The following is a 21,467-nucleotide window of genomic DNA, read 5'->3' as shown; positions in this document are numbered from 1 at the left end:
TCCTTTCCTCTTCTCCTGGCCCATCTCTCTCTTCTCTTTCTTTCACCGCGGCCCAGCCTAGCTAGCCCATCACCTCTTTCTTCTTCCTCCTCTAGCTCCTGCGCCTACGCTTGCCTCCAACCACCGGACCCTGCCGCCCACCTAACTCTGCCATCACCACCGCACCACCACCAAGGTCCCGTGCCACTCCTCTCACAATCACCGCATGACGACCGTGCCCGGGAGCTCCGCCGGCCCTAGCACACATGCGAAGAATTAGAACACCACCTCGACTGTCGAGCCCGACTTATCCCTCCCTGCATCATGCGAAGTTTGTGATGCTACAATACCGACATTGTCACCCGTTGACAAGCGCGTTCGTCGTACTGCACGCGAGCTCCGCCGTGGACCCCATTGCCGGCACTGTCACTCCCTCCGTCCGGCTATAAAAGCACCGTCGTTTGCTCTTTCGCACCTCACCGCCACTCGCCGAGCGCTCCAAGGCAAGCTTCGACTCTCTCTCTCTCTCTCTCCCCCCCCCCTCTGTGGTTCCCCTCTTCGGCGACCACCACCGTCGATCCGTTCCTTGGAGCCGCCGTCGACCAATTGGACCTCACGGCGAGCTCCACCTGACTACCCTCCACCTCCATAGGCCTTATGTTCAGCCTCACCCTCTATATTCTAAGCCATCACTGTGTCGCCATGGCTGCTGAGCTCCATCTTCGTCACCGGCCACCGTTAGTGCCCCATTGGCCAAGCCGAGTGCCGACATGTCCTCCCCACACCTCGTATGTGCTCCCAGCACCAAAAAAACCCAAGCCAAGTAGCTTCTCCGCGTGTTTTCTTCGTCAACCGTTGCCTTTTCCATCTACGGCAAGCAATCAACTTTGTTCTGGCCGCTGCTTGCTGATGATGTACTCCCCAGTAACTCCGCCGTGCCATGCCGATCACCGTGAGCTATCCCTCGTCCCAAACCGAGGCTGAGAGCCGCCAACGGCAAGCTCTCCGATGAGCCCCGCCGTGGACCCCCTCGGCGCTGCCATTCTCGCGACATCCTACCAACCCAAAGGCCTGCGCCTACTCATGGCAGTCACGCCAGCGCCACATCGGCCACCACCTTAGCCCGGTCCCACTCCCGTTAGCCCAGTCAGATGCCACATCATCCGGTCCATGCCCCCGATCCACCATAGACCCTAGGCTAAAGTTCCTTTGGTCCACAGACCCATGAGCCAAGCTACGGATCAGTAATTCTCTCTTTTCCCCGAAAATCTGATTTTTCAGAGAATATTTCAAGCTTTTCTTTTTCTCAATTTAATCTACCAACCAACTTCCGAAGTTCAGATTTCCTCCGTTTCAACTTTGATTTTGACGATTCTTTCACCAATATTCCTTTAAATTCAAATCCTATCTTTTTGCACCAGTTTCATACTTTTTGGAATTTATTTTGTGCTTTATTTGTATTTATTTGTGTGTTTGTGTTGTTTGTGTGCCCGTGTTTTAGAAACCGGAGAGTTTGAGGAGGAAGAGGAGGAGCCAGGAACACAAGACCTTGAGCAGGACCCATTCGAGGACTTCAGCGGAGGCAAGTCTCAATTTATTTCCCTCGTTTATCATATTGAACTCAGATTTTATCATCACAACCCATAACAACCGTTTTTCACCAAATAATTACATGAAGTATTATTTGTCAGCTTAATTTAAACTGTTGATCCAGTTATGACCTATTATAGATTAGCTAGCCTAATTGTTATCAACCAGATTATAACCAACAGATGGTCAACACCAGGAGTAATCCCCGCACTGATGGCAACAACAATACCAACACCAACAACAACCAGCAATTGCCGCATCCACCTCCGCCATCTCAGTTCAACATGGAACAGATGATGGCTATGCAAATGCAGATCCTTCAGAGATTAGCTCAGACCATGGCAACTATGCAGCAGGCCCCTGCACACATGCAGGCTCCTCCTCCACTGCAGAATAAGTTGGGAGAATTTATGAGAACTAAGCCTCCACTTTTCTCCCAAGCTGTGGAACAAATGGATGCCGATGATTGGTTAAAGGCTACAGAGAAGAAACTCCGGATAGCTTAGTGCTAGGGATGGAAACGGATCGGATACGCATGGAATCGAATTCGGATAGTACGATTTACCACATTTTAATCCGAATACAAATACGGATCCGGATATCTTCGAATACGAATACGAATCCGCATTCGGATATCTACTCGATCTTCGAAATTCAGGTTGGAAATTTAAATTTTTGAAAAAAATTGACTGAAATTTGATAAAATTCGAATGAAATTTGTTCTACTTTGATTGGGCCGGAATTTTACAAATTTTGTTCAAAGAATATGTTGAAAATTTAAATTTTTGATCAAATTTAACTGAAATTTGATGAAATTTGACTAAAATTGTTCCAATTTGATTGGGTTGGAATTTCGTTCATATCTGAAATTTCTAAAACTTTAGCAAAATTTAGTTCCCTGGTTGGCGGATACGGATACGAATCGGATATATCTCGAATTCGGATATCCACATTTGAATCCGAATCTCGAAAACGAATTCGGATATATCCATTTTAGTATCCATTTCAGAAACGAATACGAATACTGATATCCATATTCGCATTTTAACGGATACGGAATCGGATAATTCGGATTTCCTGCCATCCATTTCCACCCCTACTTAGTGCAATGACAGGGAAAAAGTCTTGTTCGCTTCACATCAACTCTTTGGACCAGCCGCAGATTGGTGGGATGCTTATACCAATGCTCATGAAGATCCACAAGACATTACCTGGGCAGAGTTTAGAAACAGTTTCCGTATTCATCATATACCAGCTGGAGCAATGAAGATCAAGAAGAAGGAATTCCATGAACTTAAGCAAGGAGCAATGCCTATGAGTGAATATGTGGCCAAATTCACTCAATTGTCAAGGTATGCCCCATAAGACGTGGATGCAAATGAGAAGAAGCAGAAGCACTTCTTGGAAGGACTAAATGATGGGATTCAGTATGCATTGCTTCCTCAAGACTTTGCTAGCTTCCAAGCTATGGTGAACAAAGCATTGGTGGTGGAACACAAACGCCGGCAGATGGATCATAAGACGAAGATGTCTTCTCAAGGCCAAAGCTCAAGCAGTCACTCTTGTCCCCGCTATAACCCGCCTCAGCAAGGACTGATGTTCCGCCAACAGAATCAAAATAAGCCATAGATGCAAGTCCCGCGCCCAAGCTTTCAAGCCCCTCGTCAGGCACCACCACCGGCACACCAGCAAAAAAATGGCAATCAAGCACCATCCACTGGAAGAGCATGTTTTGTTTGTAGTGAAGGGCACTATGCCAATAAATGCCCGAAGAAGCAACTCAACAACACCCCGAAGCAGAATGGCAATGTGAATGCTTCAAGGCCAGGTCAGTATCAAGCTCCAGGCCGCAATGGAAATCAAGCACCGGCTCCAAACAATCGCGCTCAACAGAATTACGCACGTGGGTGAGTCAACCATGTCATTACAGAAGAAGCCCAAGAAGCACAAGATGTGGTGCTTGGTATGCTCTTTGTCAACTCAAACCCAACATTAGTTTTATTTGATTCAGGAGCATCGTATTCTTTCATCACTGCAAGATATGTTGCAAAGTATAATATGCCAATTGTGCTTATGAATCAACAAATGATACTTAGCTCTCCTGGAGGAGAGATGAGGGCAAAGTATATATGCTCAAAGCTAAGCTTTAATATAAGGGGGTAGACTTCTTAGCAACCTTATAGTTCTGGAATCCAGTGGAATTGATGTTATTTTGGGAATGAATTGGCTAGCAAAATACAAAGGCATTATAGACTACGCCAGAAGAGCAGATCAAATGACCAATAATGAAGGCACGTAAGTAGAGTTTGTTGCAACTATTCCCTTAGCAAAGAAATGCTCGCTCCATCAAATGAAGGGTATTCCTATGGAAGAGATCAATGTGGTGAACGAGTTCATAGACGTCTTTCCCAATGATCTTTCAGGTATACCACCAGACCGTAAAATAGAGTTTGTTATTGAGTTAGTACCTGGAACTACTCCTATATATAAGAGACTTTATAGAATGGATGCCAACCAGCTGGCTGAGCTCAAGGAGCAAATCTAAGAGCTATTAGACAAATGGTTTATTCGCCCTAGTTCTTCGCCCTTGGGCGCTAGTCATCTTCGTACCAAAAAAGGATGGAACACAAAGAATGTGCATAGATTATCGAGCTCTTAATGAAATAATCATCAAGAACAAATATTCACTGGCCCACATTGAAGATCTGTTTGATCAGTTGAAATGAGCACTATGTCTATTATCCACTAATGACGTCGCTATATGTGTAAACTGATTCTGGCATACATATAGTTCACATTTGGTTTTGGTCTTAAAACCAGGTGTGACATATGGTTCAATCACAACAACTAGCTTGGGATGTGTGTGTTTCCTTGGAGTGAGAGTGGGCAAGGTGAGGCTATTTTTGAGGAAGGTCTAGCAGTGTGCCGTGGGTTACTGTGGACAGAGTGTCCAGCACCATTAAAACTTGGGCTTTGTTGAATTTCCACCACGGCCGAAACCAACTTCATGTCATATTGATGATATGGTGTTTTCACAGAACCCATCTTATAAAAATGAACCATTGCACTCTGATGTCATGGACTATGATTATCGCAAGCCTTAGCATAATACTTTATGTATTATTAGGATGGTAGACCTATTTCACCAGACCTTTTGTTGTATGACTATGGTTTCACCTGTTGTAAGACTTAAATTTACCAGCGACTGATCCAGGAACTGGTAAAAATAAAGTTTTAAGCACTAGAGATGACCCAGAGCGCTTCATCAACAAACAATGGATCTGTGAATACACGATATGGGGATTTAACATCTAATGGGAACTCATCATGAACTCCCTCTACAACATTTGTAGTGTTTGAAGGTCCAGCCTCTTCTACTGATCTAGATCTCGCACCGAGTTCCCTATCTCCAGAGCTCATACCACTGCAACTCTCACTGTTGTCGGAGTAGCTTATGGTTCCATCCTTAGAAATAGAGGTGTCACTGAACGTGTTAAAGATCGTGTAGGGGGAAATATCTCAGCCCATAGATAGTACTAAGGGGGCACTGTCAAGAGCTTCTCCAGAGCTCTCGGGCTCCGGATTTCATGCAAAAGCTAAGACTTTCAAAGGCCGTGAAACCCTCAGGCCACCGCCTCTCGAGACAGGGGAAGAAGCTGACATCCGAAGAGAATATTAGCAAAAGGAGAACACCAAAAGCAATTGGTTTGACACGAAGTGACCAGCAGTTAATACCGGTGCAAGTGGTGGCCACTCTGGCCTCCCGATTCAAATGGAGGCCACTGGCACTCGGGATAGCGCGACGTCGCAATTAACGACTGGCTGGGTACCACGTCCCTATAACCACTTGCACTACTGTATTAACCATAGTAGATAATATCTTCTGAGTAGGATAAAAGTATTCTACCTAGCCCGGGCTGTGCAATTCGGCTGACCCTAGGTCCATGCGGTGTAGTGATAGCTTGTATCACTATCTCTGTAAGGTATACCTGTATATTTACACCCTAAATGACACTATAAACATAGACTCTTGGCCACCAGACCAGGGGGACCAATATTTTTTACTATCAACATATTTTTTGTTCTCCTTCATCTCCACTTCTTCTCTAAGCTTAAGTCTCCTCTCTAGAAGAGAATCTCGCCACACTTTATTCGTGGAAGACATCTTCGCTTCTGTCAATAGCGTGCTGTCGGGAGGACTTGAACATAGAAGTACAAAGGGAGGTAGGACATCACCGAAGACCACCAATACGCTAGCCCAAGCAGTCATTTCCATCATCGCACCCATGCAAATGTATGCATTGCAGTCGCAATCGGGCACGCCGTGTGCACCCACCAGCTCCACAACTAGGCAGAACGGCGACCATCTAACCATCGTGACCAAACAGCTTGGATTGGCATGAAGCCAAGAGCCGGTGCGGAGGCGTTCCAACAATGACGTAGCGAGGACCCAGTCGCACCCTAGGGGTTTATGGCCGAGGCCGTAGCCAAACAAGCTGTCCTCCATTGGTTCTAGGTCCTTAAGCCCAGGGGCACTCATGCGTGGGCTCGACCCCTAGATGCCTCCAATGACGACAATACCTAGGGCACCTTCATCGAGCTAGTGTCCTCTAAGATCTTGTCACCTGGCGTCCCCGATGACCTCCCCGCGTGGAAGTAGGCTCCGGGGAGACCACCGACCCCGGGGTGTAAATCCCGCTGACATCCTTGGCACCGACTACAAGCTTCGGAACCACCGGAAGTGTACTGATGCATCCTGCATGGACCCGAACATGGCCACAATACAGACGGTTACCAAACCCTCATAGCTTTTCGGGAAGGTTACCTCAAGAGGCAGAAAAAAGCCGACGACATATGACCTAGGGATCGCAAGCCTGCATCGGGCCACCAGGTAGGCGATTGAGCCTTACCGAGGCCCCTCAGCCCGCTATGCCACCCCTAGCTCCACCGCAAATGGTGCAATACCCTAGCGATGAGGACTAAGTCACGAAAAAGGCCCTAGCCATAAATAGAGTCCAGCAAACCTCCAACGTAGAGGGCCCCGCTTGAGCCTCTAGAGCGGTTGGGGCCCCTGACGTGCCTCCGACCCTTCGACAGGCAGCTTAAGCCAGAGAAGCCGACCCTTCCGCCGCCTTCAGGCTGCGGAGTTCTTCCTAGCCTTCGACCTTACTGTAGAGGCCTCATTTTGGCAAAGGTACGCCCGCTTATGGCCACCTAGCAATAACTTACCTAGCTAGTTAGTATTTATACAACAAAGTCAGCGTACTCTAAAAGTAACTAGCTTATCTGATTGAAAGTCTTTACGACAAATGACTGCTAGGTAGCAACAGGATACCGTAATACTTAAATTATATCTCTATTGAACAATAAACAGTAAAACCTAAGGTATATCTACAGTCAAAGCTTAAGTTAGCTAGAATAATGCATAGATATTCAAAATCTCCCCACCGATAGCTTAGCCTCGATGGCAGAGACATCTTAAAAACCTCTTCATGGATGGCTTAGCCTAGGTGGTAGAGACATCTTAAAACCTCCCTACCAATGGCTTAGTCTTCGTGGCAGAGATGTCTTAAAAACCTCCCCACTGATGGCCTAGTCTCAGCGACAGAGACATCTTAAAAACCTCCCCACCGATGGCCTAGCCTCGGTAGCGAAGACGTCTTAAAAAACCCTCGATGGTGGAGACATCTTAAAAACATCCTCACCGATGGCATAGCCTTGGTGGCGGAGACATCTTAAAAACCTCCTCATCGATGGAAAAGCCTCGATGGTAGGGACATCTTAAAAACCTCCCAACCGATGGCTTAGCCTCGGTGGCGGAGACATCTTAAAAACCTCTCCACCGATGGCCTAGCCTCGGTAGTGGATACATCTTAAAAACCTCCCCACCGATGGCTTAGCCACGGTGACGGGGACATCTTAAAAACCTCCTTCATCGATGGCGTGGCCTTGGTAGCAGAGATACCTTAAAAACCTTGAAAACCCTACGGTAGGTCGTATGCAAAAGTACCGATGTCATAGAGGTATAAAGAAACCCTCTGGCAGATCATAGGTGAAAGTCCCGATGTCATAGAGGTAAAAAAAAACCCTCTGGCATGTCATAGGCGAAAGCCCTGATACCATAAAGGTACTGAAAACCCTCCGACAGGTAGTAGGCGGAAGATCCGCTGTCGTAGAGGTACAAATAAATCCTTCGACAGGTCGTAGGTGAAAGCGCCAATACCGTAGAGGTACTGAAAACCCTCCGATAAGTCATACGTGTAAGACCTGATGTCGTAGAGGTACTAAAAACCCTCCAACAGGTCGCAGGCGAAAGCCCTGATGTCATAAAGGTACAAAGAAACCTTCTGACAGGTCATAGGTCCGTAATGTGGTCGGCTTATTGGTTAATCTACACGCTAGCGGCCTATTGGTTATTGAAGGTTTCCTGTAGGTCCGTAATGTGGTCGGCTTCAAGCTTGCTTTTAACGACTACATCATCGACGTAGGCCTCCATGTTGCAGTCTAACTGTTTTTCCAAGATCTTCTGTACTAGGTGAGAGAAGGTAGCTCTAGCATTTTAGAGGCCAAAAGGCATCCGAACGTAGCAGTACACTCTGAAGGGGGTAATGAAGCTGGTGAAATCAATGCACATGCGTCATTTCCCATTAGGCTTCTTGACCAGGATCGGATTTGACAGCCACTCCGAATGAATGATCTCCCGAATGACGACAGCCTCCAGCAACTTCTAGACCTCCTCCATTGTGGCCTCCGCTCGTTCGGTGGACAGCTTGCGAAGCCTCTCCCATACAAGACGAGCCTACGGGTCGACCCGGAGGGCATGCTCAATGATGTGGCTGTCGACTCCGGGGAGGTCCTGCGGAGACCATGCAAATACATGTGAGTTGTCTCTTAGGATGGCTATGAGCTGGGTTCTTCCTCCGAAATGAGGTCTACCCCAATTTGGAAAGCTCGGTCGGGTTCCCTACTCCCAATAGGACATGCTTGACGTCCCCCTCCGTCTGGGGATTTAGAGGGACCCAACGTTCGAGGCATGCCAGAGAGGGATCTTTAAGGGAGCCTTCAACCATGTTATGAAAGCGGCGGCTGTCAAGAAGGGCGAGGTGCCCATACTCGATGCGCCTAGCCAAGTTTTGATCGTTGTGTATGGAGATCAAACCCTGGGGCTCAGGTACCTTCATGTAGAGGTAATTATGATGGGAGACTACTTCGAACTTGTTCAAAGTTCCCTGACCTAGGATGACATTGTATGTATAGGGCATGTCCCCGGTCCACATAGTGCATCGAGGGGAGCCCCATTGAACCCTTGAAGGGGCCTCTGGGCTGAAGAGAGTTAGCTCTACGGAATGTGGAGCTGGTCAAAGGCATGTACGAAGATGATATCTACGAAGCTTCCTCCATCGACCCGGACCCTCCGGACTTTGATTTCGGCGATGTTGGCCGTGATGACTAGTGCGTCGGTATGGGGGAAGGTTACTCCCATAGCATCATCATGGGAGAAGGTTACAAGGGCTTCGACCCATCTAAGGACTCAGTGGTGGATGCTGGTGGCCCCAACGTGGTTGATCCCATGTGCATAATCCCACAGCTACCACTTTGAGGAGCCATCGGAGGGTCCTCCTGTTATGGCTAGGACCATCGGCCTAGCATGGTCCTCTTCGTCGGCGTGCTGCACAGTGGGTAGCGGCGGTGACGGAGATAGAACCAGCGGGGGAGGGTTCTGAAAGGCCAGGTTATCAATCTAGTGGCCTGCTGCTAGCCTACGACCACCATGCTGCTCGTCGCCAGCTCAGTCCCTCGCCGCACGTGTTGCCTGCCTCTTGAGGTACTCCTCTTGAGAGGTGATAAGGGTCCGGCAATCTTCGGTGTTGTGGGCTCGTCTCACCCCGTGCAGAGTGCACCAATATCCTTCTTCTGGCTGCCAGCCTTAGGCATGTTGCTGCTCGAGGAGGGCTCTGGAGCATCCTCGGTCGTGCCCCCGGAACAGGACGAGCTCGGAGCCTTTCGGTCTTGAGCGATGTTGTGCACGCCGCGCCATTGTCTTTGCCAAGGTCTGCGTGCCACGAAGCCCTCGGCTTCCTCGGAGCCCCATTTTACTGATGGAAGTGGTGGGTCATGCGAGGACCCCGCTTGAGAGGTGGGCCTCTCGGGCTCGATGAAGGGGGTCGTAGTGATACACACAATCTCCCAACGAAACCGCTCCTCCTCCGCATGTGCGTATTTCTCGAATTTGCACATGAGGACACTTACTGAGCGCACCGGGCATCGCTTCAGTCGATCGAGGAGTCCCAGTGGCCAGACCTTAGGTAGTAGCGTCAATAACCAATGACTCCGAAATGCCCTTTACCTGAGCCTTTTTTTGGGCGAACCTTCGGAAGTACTGCCGAAGGGTCTAACCGGGCTATTGCTTAATGGCATATAGGCTCCCAGAGGTCACTAGCTCGATGAAAGTACCCTGGAAGTTATTGTAGAAGGTGTCACTAAGCTGGGCCCGAGTGTAAATAAACTCAGGTTCTAGTGTCCTGAACCATCGGAGGGCTACTCCTTCCAGAACGAGAGGAAAGCACTTGGCCATGGCGGGCTGCCCACCTCTGTTGGCTTCGATGGCCAGGGCGTACACGCGAGTGATCTCCTCCAGGTCTGAATCACCTTTACATTTAGGCAGCTTGAGGTCCGGAACCCGTCCGGGAAGGATACGACCTGCAGGTTCGCTTGGAAGGGGGAGTCTGTTAACGAGCGGAACCTCACACCAACAGGCTCGAAGCTTCGCTGCCTGTTGGTGGACCATGGATGGCGTGCGATGGTGATGCGTCATGACGATGAAGCCCTCGCTGCCCCCGGAGCCTGGGCCAGTGCAGCGTTGACCATTATATGCACCACAACAGTCATGTATGTAGGCAGCCATGCTACCCACAGGGTCGCTTGCAGCTCCTCCAGTTGAACTCGGAGGGCCACTACGTGTGCCTGTCGGCCGACTGCGGCGGCTTGTGCGGCTGCAGCCTCAGCCACAACCCCCGGGGCATAGCAAGGCTCGCTCCTTGCTGTCATTGAAGGGCCTCTAGAACGGCGAGGTCCCTAACATCAATCATAGCCAGGGTCATGGCTAGGTCGCCAGTGGCCACGGAGCTCTCATTTTTGCTAGTTGAGGGGCTGGCATCGGCGTAGCGTGAGCTTGGTCGTGACTTGGGAATCGTGTGGTCGGGGAGTCGACCGCCGCTCTGGCCGTCTTCTTCTTTGGTGGCATCCTACCTCCTCTAGTGCTTCTACGCATATTCTCTCATGGACGGCACTAGCTGTTGGGAAAAGAAAATATCTTCATCGAACAAAAGTACGACAAGAGCCAATTCACTGGAATGACTCAAGCTTGAAGGAGAAGTAGAGATGAATAGAACACCACACGTTTCTAGATAAATCTGCCCATTTGGCTTGGTGGCCAAGGGTCTGTTTATACTGATATTCATAGTGTGAATGTACAAATATGCTCATATAAGTCTGATAGAGGTACAAGTTCTTTACTGTATCATAGGGTACTTGGATAGCCCCATAATTCATGGCTACGGTTGGTGAAGCGGTTGTCCTAGTAGCTGGTCATTTATTCTATCGTCGCATTGCACCAGCATGTCAGGTGACCACCACTTGCGTCAGCGTGTCAGGCAACCACCACTTGACTGGTATTAAATGCCGGTCATTTCGCTGCAAGTGTGAGGGTGGCCTACGAGCCCTCTCCTGATTGATCTTTCTGAAAGGCTGGAGGCTTCGAGGATTAGGAGGGCCCCTAAAGCATGGCCTGCGGGACCCTCCCGGAGCCTTAGGGTCCTCAACCTAGACTGGTGGAGCCAAAGGGATGTTGGGATCCTTAATGGCGACCCCAAACAATGTTGGAATACGAAATTAGCAAAATAGAAGTTGTATGCTTGTTTACCTGAACCGCAACATCTACAGAACCCCACCCACTAGCACCAACGGCAGCAGGATTAGCATACTTCTCACCACATAACCGAGCATTTATGTCAAATACCTATCTGTTGTATTTGTATTCTCGACTCTGTCCACAAAAAGATAACATGGTTGGATGATGAAGCAAAAGTGTATTATGAATCAGTGTATCATCCAGCTACTGTCATTAAAATGTGCTTACTATTTCAGCCATCAGCCCATCATCAGGTTTGGCTCACTTAGCAGCAAGCCAATACTTGACAAAGCAGTAGCAATGTTGATTGATGGTTGCCAGGCGCCCTGTGCATCAATATTCGTTATCAATATGACAAAAACAGATGATATTTGATAATATGAATTTATGAGTTTTCTACACTGTCATTATGTGCACAAAATTCATCAGCCCCTAAATTGATTTCTATCAATTACCTTTGGGGGTAAATTTAGAATATCAAGGCAAATGCGTCCTCCGTTGTCGATATTGGGGTGATAAATAGGAGTAGAAAAAGTCACATCGGGTGGATGAAAAGGATACCTGCATTCAGCAAGACAATCAGAACAATATAAGGGGGTGATGATTGTCGATTGGTTTCTTTCTTCTATATTTTTTAGACATTGGGGGGTTGGTTTCTATTACAAACAAGTGTACCTTTCAGGAATTTGGATCTTCAGAGTGAAAACTCCGTTGCATAAACCGTTCCCTCAGGCCCCTCAATTCCTTGATATAATGAGTAGGAATCCACATGCAAAGCAAGGAAAAATAAAGTTGCAACGCCGGATTTAGCTGTTGGTTAAAAATAATGCAGAAAATAGTAAAATATAAAGGACATAGTGGCTTCAATGCTTGATAACGATGATAAGACATTTTCATCTTCAGAAAGATTAAGTAAGACTCCATGAAGCGGATCATCCAATGGAAGCTTAGGCCCTGTTTGGGGAGCTTTTAGTAGCTTCTGCTTCTCCCATAAGCCCTATAAGCCAGAAGGTCCCTCAAACGGGCTAAATTCTCCCACAAGCGAGCTGGCCTAGAAGCTCGTTTTGTAATACAAGCGAAAAGCTAGGAATGACTTGCTCCCGAGCTTCTACGATTTGAGGTTGCTTGTCACTGATTTGTGAGAATTTAACTACCACCGCCACTAATATACATATTGTTTCTCACCCCTCTGGCCCTCCCCATCGATCCAGACACTCCTCCGCTCGAGCTCCTCACTCTCTCCCCTCGTTCTCCCCTCTCATTGAGCAAACCACGCACAGCCGCCACCTAAATCTAGCGCTGCCAAGCTGGGATCCCTCGACCCAAGCTTCCATTCGCGACAAGGTGTCATGAGTGGCTGCTCCCTCTTCCCACACGTATCTCATTTCCCCAAAAGGTATTTTGGACAATTCATATAACTCAAGCCATTAGTCAACCATACAAAAGCTAGGTTGCCAAACAGACCAGCTAGCTTCCAGAACCCAGCAGCTTCTAGAAAAGCTCGAGCTCCCTCCCCAAACAGGGCCTTAATCTCTTTCTGCATTCTCAGGTTCAGCCTTGTGGCTTGAGCCATCCTGTGGTTTACAGGAAACCCAGCCCTGGACAAAACATATACGACCTTTGAATGTTAGCATATCAACTTTAAGGTGTTTAGCTAAAGCACATCAGGTAAGATATATGTAACTGAAAAGGGGGAAATGCTGTTTTACAATGGTCATACCCAGCATCACAGATCATAAATAACTATTTTGCAGGCTTCCCATCCAAAGCCTCACATGACTTGCTTATAGTTAAATCAGGCCACAATTCTTTTTAGTGTAATCAAGCTACTGCGCACGATATCACCTAGTCAAAGACAATGTCCTATGCACGGGCTATGCACTATACGTCTATGGGCTTATGAATTCCACGCTTTCATACAGGAAGCAGGAATACACCAACCATCAAATCAGTGACTCCCCAGCTCCCCGATTCGAAACTAACCAACCCTGCATAGCCCATCCGTGCATTGCACCAGTGGCAACCAGCCGCTGATAGTCCCTCAGCACAGGACACCACACGGCCGGCCTCCGTCTTAGCCCTCTCCATGCCAGCCGGTGGGGAATTACGTCGAACAATTGGCGACCATAGGGTAGCCGCGGAGGAGGCGCGGAGATAAGACATGTGACCTTTACCTATGGAGTCGACGGCGACCAGCTTTGGCGGCGAGCAGATCACGGGGACTCTCCCTCCCCCTCGCGCCGCGTGGAGATTGCCTGCTCCCGCCTCTCGTTTCGAATGGAGAATTCGGCGGAGGCGGCGGGAACGAAAGCGGGCAACAGCGAGGGGAGACGGAAATCGATTTTTTTATTTTAAATAAAAAATGCAAATATACATGCCGTTTTGAAAAATTAAAATTCTATACTTTTTTTTCACCGTTGTAACATGCTATCTATCAATTATTGGAAGAGCGACAGGCTGGTTTAAATTAAAAAATATATTCCAACACTTTCAAAATTCAAAATACTATTAAAATAATCATAAAAAAATTCTGTGATGTAAAGCATGATATCATCTAGTTCTCCTAAACTTTGTTTTTTATAACTATTTTGATAGGAGTCTAGATTTATAATTTTTCAAAACGGATATATATATTTATAATTTTTTATTTAAAAAATATATATATATATATATATATGAAGAAAAAAAGTTCGACGGAAATCGAGGAGAGATCGGGCGCTGCCTGTGGGCCCATGGGCTAAGAAGGGAGCGTTTGCTGGACACGTGGTTAAACGGGCTCTACTTGGGCCATGTGCACGGCCCAATTACTGTTCAGCCTCGCTCCTCCTTCCTCCTGCGATTTTGTCTGCCGACGAGAAGCGAGCGAATCCAGTTGTTTGCGATGATGACGACGACGGCCGCGGTGTACGGCTGCTGCTCGGCGGCGCTGCCGCCCTTCGCGGAGTTCACGGAGAGCTTCTCCGCTTGCCGGGCGCCTCCTCCTCCCCGCGTTTCCCTCGTCGCCTCCTCGAAGCTCAGGGCGACGACACCCGGGTGCGCTCCGTTCTAGCTTATTATTCTCGTGTCGGTCTCGGATCGCTGGTGACTGAGCCTACGTGCTATCTGTTCTCGCAGGTTGAGGGTTTCCTGTCCTCGTAGGAGGCTGGTTGTAGCTGCTTGCTCCGGCGAGGTTAGTTCGGACGCGGCGGCGTCGCCAACGGTAACCACTCTCCCCCCCGCTTATCATCTCGGCTTTAACTTGTTAGGGGTGAATTGGTTTGAGATTTTCCTGCTCTCTGTTGGAATTTGGTGGTGGTGGCGATTAGTAAGGGATTCAGCGATTACGGATTGGATCAGGCAGCCAGTAGCAGTGGGGATTAGTCATCTGCTTAAGGGGATAGTAATTAGTTAGGCTTTTGGGGCACTGCTTTCTGATTTCTGAATAATCATTGTGCATTGTTTTTCTGTCAAATATATACTCTACACTGCTTTATGTGTAGAAATAGATGGCATCATGCATATATACACCTGATTGTTGACCTACAAGCAAGAATAACTGTCAAGTACTATGCAAACATGACACTTTTAAATAGGATAACATATGAGATTTGACCTGATGTATTGATGTAGGTTGCTAGCTATTCTATATCAACTCTCCTTGTGGTTAATGATTATCAATTTTGAGATAGTGGGGTTGTGGCTTTTCCTATTGTCATAATAATGTGTGGTTTTCCAGCATCATATCTTTTTTGTTCACTGGCTGAAGTAAACTATATGCGAACACAAAAGTACTGTTGTTCATATAAAATTTCTAATACTTTCAGATATTGTACTTTGCACATTTCTATATCTTTCATTCTTTGGGCATCTTGCAGATTAGATACGGCCCTCAGAAGACAGCACAATCTGTACTTTGTAAGTTCGGTAGGTTAAGAGCTTACTGATGTGGAAATATAAAAAAAGTGATAAGGTCTTACATTTTTATATAGAATTCAGCAGTCAATTGTATGAGCACAAACTGCTTGCTGATTGAGGAATAAACTTGGTTCAGAAATGAACAGTGATAACTCAAACTGCTGGAAGATTGTGTGCTGATGCTGCAGAAGTGCACAGATTAATCTGTAGGCCAGAATGTTCGTAATGTAACTTGTGTGTGATGTTTTGTGATGTTTCAGGAAGCCACTGTTGATATAAAGCTTCCAAGAAGAAGCTTGCTTGTTCAATTTACATGTAATGCATGTGGTGAAAGGACCAAGCGCTTGATAAACAGAGTAGCCTATGAAAGAGGAACAGTTTTTCTTCAGGTAAACTTTGTTTTGTGTGTTTATTTATGTGCAACTTTCACTCAGCAGCTTTGCTTATATTAGTCCAAACTTATTGCTTGTCCTTTTTGAATCGCTATATGGCAGAAACCCAGATCTGTATACTCATTTGTGTTCTTACATATGTTGTAAATTTATGTTCTAACATACATAAACTTCACAAACAGTGTGCAGGGTGCCAGGTGTACCACAAGTTTGTTGATAATCTTGGTCTAGTTGTTGAGTACGACGTATGAGAAGAAAATGGCGTACAAGAAAAAAATGTGGTGAACAACGATTCTGAAGATTAATCTATTATGAGAAGCCATGTCGGTATGCAAAATGTCCTGTAGTCTGTTGGTTTTGACAACATTGATTACTTGGATACTGTAGATTATTTATATAAAATGGTACATTGAAATTGCTGCATATACTCATGTGAGTACAACTAGGCTTACATGTACTTTTCAATGTGGCATCTGATTTTATGAAGGAATTATAGTTTCATAATATCAGACTGCTCTCTAGATCCAAAAAGGATCTCTTATTAATTATCAAAACAATACATGATTTTTCTGGCACTATTTATATGGTAATATTATATGATATGCACACTATTTGAGCATCATTGTTTCCCTGCATCATTCAGATTTTGATTGTCTGAGACTTCTTTTTTCATCATCATCTCTTTCTCATCCTCTTTGGCCACATGCTCCACATTTTCACCTTTGCTATCCTTGGCATCACCCTTCTTTCCCCTGAGGAACTGGATAAGGCCCTCAAGTGCGATATCAGTGTCGTCGTTCCTCATAAGCACTTCTGCAACCTCTGCCGGAGTCACCATCACCTCCTTGATCAACTCTTCTATCTCCGGGTATGTGACATGGTTGCTGATAGAGTGATAGTTGGAGGCCAGGATTCTAAACGACTCTGGGCAGCAGTACCCCATGTGGATGTGCATGTCCATCCTGCCAGGGCGAAGAAGCGCCGGATCGAGCCGCTCCTTGTAGTTTGTTGTGAAGACAATAATTCTCTCTTCCCCGCTTGTAGACCAAAGCCCATCGACGAAGTTGAGTAGCCCAGATAGTGTCACCTGTATGGCAGAATGGCCAAAGCCACATCAGCGTCGCATAAGAAATTTAAGGAAGAGGTTTCAAATGTGCATCTAACCTTGTCCTCTGACGGATTGGATTTGGTACCATCCTGACCTTCCTCCCGTTGTTGCAGCTCGAGGGTGCAATCGATGTCCTCGATGACAAGGATTGACCGGTTGGTCATCCCGATGAGCAACCGCCGAAGTGTTGAGTTCCAGTTGACCTCAGTCAGCTCGAGATCATAAACATCAAACTTGAGGTAATTGGCCATGGCTGCAATCAGGCTGGACTTGCCAGTCCCAGGCGGGCCATACAGTAGGTACCCCCGTTTCCATGCCTTGCCAATCCTCTTGTAGTACTCCTTTCTCTTGACAAACCTCTCGAGATCATCCATGACCGACTGCTTCATCTGGTGGTCCATGGCGAGCGTGCTGAAGGTCGACGGGTGGTGGAGATCGATGGCGAACCATGACTCACCTTCGTTCATGTAGATCTTCAGCGTCCTGTCCTGCTCCTTGATTTTCTTGGCCGTGTCCAAGATGTGCGGGAGGTAGGACGTGAGGGCCTTTTCCTTGTGCTTCTTGTGGAAGCTCATCTCGAAGGAGCGGACCTCGAGCCGGTAGTTCCCGTTGCCGCCGCGGCCGTTCCCGTTCCCGTTGCCGCCGCTGGTGCTGTCGCGGCAGACGAGGCGCCACTTGAACTCGGTGCCGTCGTGGACGTCGGCCATCTCCTCACCTTCCTCCATGCTGAACATCAAGCTCTTGCCCTCGTCGACGCGGCTGACGCGGAGGCGCTGCATGTCGGTGTTGATCCGCGTGGCGAGGTACGTCCGCGCGGCGTCGTAGAGCTGGTTGCTGGCCCAGCCCTCGGTCTCCTCGATGACGACCGTGTGCTGCGACGACATGCGCCAGCGCAGGTAGCCCAGGCCCGAGAAGAGGAAGCCCCGCACCTCGTACGGCACCAGCTCGTTCACGACGCCGCGCATCAGCATCGCCGACGCCGCCAGGGACGCCGCCGTGGTGACCGCCTTCTTGTAAGACTCGATGGCCTTGTCGTAGGTCGCCATGGCCGGCGAGCTCTCGACGACCAGTGTTCACTCTGTCTGAACTTTCACTTTCTCGAAATGCTGGCAGGTTTCAGGGGCCGCCCGTTTTGGTCGGTCTTGGATGGATGACTGAACAATGGGCGTGTAGCTTGGGCTGGGGCTGGGTTTTATTGACGCTGGTTGGTTGTGTCAAGTGATTGATGAGTAGGTCAAGTTAGTATTTAAAAACATGGTTAGCCTAGTGCGTTGTCAAAAAAAGAGGTCGTGGCCAGAATAGAAAAATGGCATCAAAGTACCCTGCCAAGTTTTCAAGTATTTTCCATGCGTACGGGGCATGGTTCCTTAGGTGGCTGCACAGAACAAACACCAGAAATAGCTCTGTAGTTTGTTGGGTATTAAAAGTTTAAAGCCGAACGGGAGAGGCCTTGCTGGACAACTCACTTTATGACGTTTCTGCATTGTCACTTTGGACTTGTAGATGTTGACCTGCATGGACTAATGGTTGATGTAATCCCTGAGATCGGTGGATTGCAAGGACTAAGGAATCCAGTTAAGGTTATGGTTATGGATTTAGTGAGCATGGTTTAGTTGGGCATTTGCAGCTTTCGTAGGATGTAGTATTTGTGATCTCCTGCAGATTTTCATGTTGAAACATGTCTGTACTGTATAGAACTTGAAAAGGGAAGTGCGACCTAGGTGTGTAGAAACACCTAAGTTGGATTGTGCACTTATGTATTCCAAAAAATCTCAAATTTATGTAGAAAAGTTTTTTTTTTTGAAAAATCTGCTTGTTTGTGTGATGAAAGGAGATAACTATATTTTTCACGGAATTTGAGGCTTATCCTTAATTTTCCAACGTATATATTTTTGCACTATCTTTTTCCACGTTTACATATATTTAACATGATGATGCGCATATATAATATTTTGTATAATTTCTTGAACAGTATAAGTGCACACTCAAAGCGTACAAAATTTGCATTCACCCGAAAAGGCTATGCATGTATATGGCATCTCCAACTTATATTACTTTGCTATTTTCAGGTGAAATTGAGGTTGGAAACTTGCAAGTTTTCGCACATATGCGCGGAGTATTTAGGTGTAATGCGTGTCTGCAGATATGAGTATTTCTTCTACTACTACTTCTATGCTTGTTGGACAAGTCTCCCATGGGTTGCCTTTCGGCAGTTGCCTTGCATGTTTCCATAGGAAAATTTTTCTGCTCCTTGCACAGTTGCACACAGCTATGAAGCCTTGCCGCCACCGTCTTGGATCGCTTTGGCTTGGCCCCTGCAGTTGCTCCGCGTCTCTATCGCAATTCCACGGTCCGCGTTGTCCTGCTTCCCTACGCCTATTACCGTGTGCGTCCAGTTGTTGACGAAGAATGGTTGACGTACGAGCTGGATCGTCTCCGGAGAGAGAAGAAAGGGGAACTTTGTTGGTAAAAGAGATGTTCGATGTATACTTATGTAGTTCTAACACGTCCTTTTTTCTTTACAAGTAGGGAGCACTATCTTAGGAAGAGAGGGCCATGGCATATAGTGATGAGTCGCTACTTGACGAGTCATCAGTGGGTATGGTTTGGTGGCTAAGAAACTAGGACAGGTATCACTATCACAATCGGTTTCATGGGGAAAAGGAATCTCCATCTCTCATCAGTTGCCACACATATGGTTTTGAGCACTTATCTCTTTGAGGATTTATTCCCACTTTACCGTCGTGACATACTAGATGTCGGTTAAATGAGATGCTAGACACTGTAAGTGTTATTAATCGTGGTTTATGCTTAGTGAACCGTCTAACTTATTGATACACTCATTCATCTAAATTACAAGCCAAGAGAGAGAATTTGAGAATTGAATTCCTCGACCCACATGTCGTATGTGGGTCAACGATCACTTGGTCTTCGGGGAGGTCGAGAAATACATTGTGGAGACGATGGTCGCTCTCTGTAGATAGAAGGACCTTGTTTTTTTACCGTACAACTACCAAGACCATTGGATGCTAGTATATATCTATACACACAATCAACACTGCATTATATATGGACTTGATGTACTACGACATAGAGAGGTATTCAGATTTGACAAACTTGCTGACAAGGACGTTACGAAGTATGTTTTGATGGGCGGGATTGTACGGAGAGATAAACCCTCAGTGACCCACCAATATAAGTTCTCAGTAATAATCTCTCCGTCGCACATCAATTTACTGTTATAATATGTATTCTATAGAACTAAATTTAATGTGCACAAATTTCTATAGTGTCACAGGCAGTCGCAGGACACCAACCTCTATGGGTACTATGTTGCCCAATATATGATGCAAATCGTTGGCTCTAGTTCACCAGTATATCCACCGGTTGGTATAATTATAGTATATTAAAATATATATTTTTATCATTGTGCCTAATTATTTTAATTTTCTTCAACAAATATATAAATTTCCTACAAATAAGCTGAAGAAGAATAGTCTCATGCATGTTCAAAAATGACTCATCTATTTCATACATGCGGAGAGCGACAACTTTCATGATCGCGGCAACTTTAAGAGCCAATGTTTGTAATCTCAATAGAAGCTGGCCAGTTCAAAATGCTTGCATCTTGCAGTCTATTGATGTATTATAACTTTATGGCTAATGATATAGAAAATGAAGCAAATGAAGAACTCATTATTTCTTTTTAATTCAGTATGCTAAAGCTAATTTGTTGGTTTATATATTATGAGGTACAAGGTTGACTCAAGAATAGAGAATGAAGAATGCTTTGCTTTGAATGAAAATGATAAATCTGAAGATCAAGTGCATGATTTGTGCATGACTTTGTGACTTTGTATAAATGAATGTGTATGACTTTACAAGTTTCATAACGACTTTGCATGATATATGTATGACTTTGTGATATTGAATGAACGTGTTTGATCTGTTGTGAGTATGTTGTTGAATGATCTGTGTATATAAATTCAGCAATATATAAATCTGTTGTGAATACATACAATAATATATAAATTCAGTAATATATAAATATATGTACAGACAGTTCTAGGCCTATAAGCGTCTATATAAATGCACAACAGATGGCTCTCATTCCTAGATCACAAACGATTCACAACTTTGAGCCGCCTGTGATATTTCCTAGTACAGATGGTTCAAGTAACGAGTCGTCTGTATAAATCTTTTATACAGATGATTTAAAATCTGTCTATACAAATCTAATTTGTACAAACTCTTTTTTACATATGGTTCGAAAAAACATCCCTCATAATATTTTCGAACAGTCTATACAAATATTTTCTTTAGTAATGTGTCTTTTTTTTTTCAAGGAGGGAGCCCTATCTTAAGAAGAAAGGAGCCATGCCCTATAGTGATGAGTCACTACTTCGAGTCATCAGTGGTGTGGTTTGTGGGAGAAAAATGAGAAACGGAACCAGTATTAGTATCACAATCGGTTCCATGAGGGGGAAAAGGAATCTCATCTCTCGCCAGTTGCCACACATACGGTTTTGAGCACTTGTCCACTTCGCCAACAAGAACCAGCGGTGCCTAGCTAGCCACCATCGTGCAAAGCTCC

At 46.3% G+C, this 21,467-nt stretch overlaps 2 protein-coding genes and 1 long non-coding RNA gene across 5 annotated transcripts; 1 reads left to right on the top strand and 2 right to left on the bottom strand.

The window, feature by feature from the left end:
* Positions 1-11,440: 11,440 nt before the first annotated feature.
* On the bottom strand, positions 11,441-13,801 carry LOC133909973 (uncharacterized). The gene is made up of 5 exons (XR_009908473.1): positions 13,654-13,801; positions 12,155-12,223; positions 11,935-12,040; positions 11,708-11,805; positions 11,441-11,614 (listed from the first exon to the last, which is right to left on the bottom strand). It is a non-coding gene; the product is annotated as an uncharacterized LOC133909973 (long non-coding RNA).
* A 506-nt stretch (positions 13,802-14,307) lies between these two features.
* On the top strand, positions 14,308-19,687 carry LOC133906572 (mitochondrial protein import protein ZIM17-like). Of its 3 annotated transcripts, XR_009907817.1 has the most exons (6): positions 14,308-14,512; positions 14,594-14,678; positions 15,634-15,762; positions 15,948-16,092; positions 18,943-19,022; positions 19,133-19,687. XR_009907817.1 is itself a non-coding variant. In XM_062348521.1 (4 exons), the coding sequence occupies exons 1-4, from the start codon at positions 14,361-14,363 to the stop codon at positions 16,014-16,016; spliced, it is 435 nt and encodes a 144-aa protein (XP_062204505.1). In that variant the 5' UTR covers positions 14,308-14,360; the 3' UTR covers positions 16,017-16,190. The 3 variants fall into 3 exon arrangements, 1 of the variants encoding a protein (XP_062204505.1); XR_009907815.1 differs by having other exon boundaries at positions 18,943-19,687; XM_062348521.1 differs by lacking the exons at positions 18,943-19,022; positions 19,133-19,687 and having other exon boundaries at positions 15,948-16,190.
* Positions 15,945-18,173, bottom strand: LOC133906563 (AAA-ATPase At3g50940-like). The gene is made up of 2 exons (XM_062348509.1): positions 16,930-18,173; positions 15,945-16,852 (listed from the first exon to the last, which is right to left on the bottom strand). Exons 1-2 carry the CDS (start codon positions 17,917-17,919, stop codon positions 16,385-16,387), a joined length of 1,458 nt encoding a protein of 485 aa, XP_062204493.1. The 5' UTR covers positions 17,920-18,173; the 3' UTR covers positions 15,945-16,384.
* Positions 19,688-21,467: the final 1,780 nt, after the last annotated feature.

This window comes from Phragmites australis, chromosome 2, assembly GCF_958298935.1.
Source record: "Phragmites australis chromosome 2, lpPhrAust1.1, whole genome shotgun sequence".
NCBI classification, from domain to species: Eukaryota; Viridiplantae; Streptophyta; class Magnoliopsida; order Poales; family Poaceae; genus Phragmites; species Phragmites australis.
Note: the sequence above shows the minus strand (reverse complement) of the source record. Positions and strands in the feature narration are given on the sequence as shown.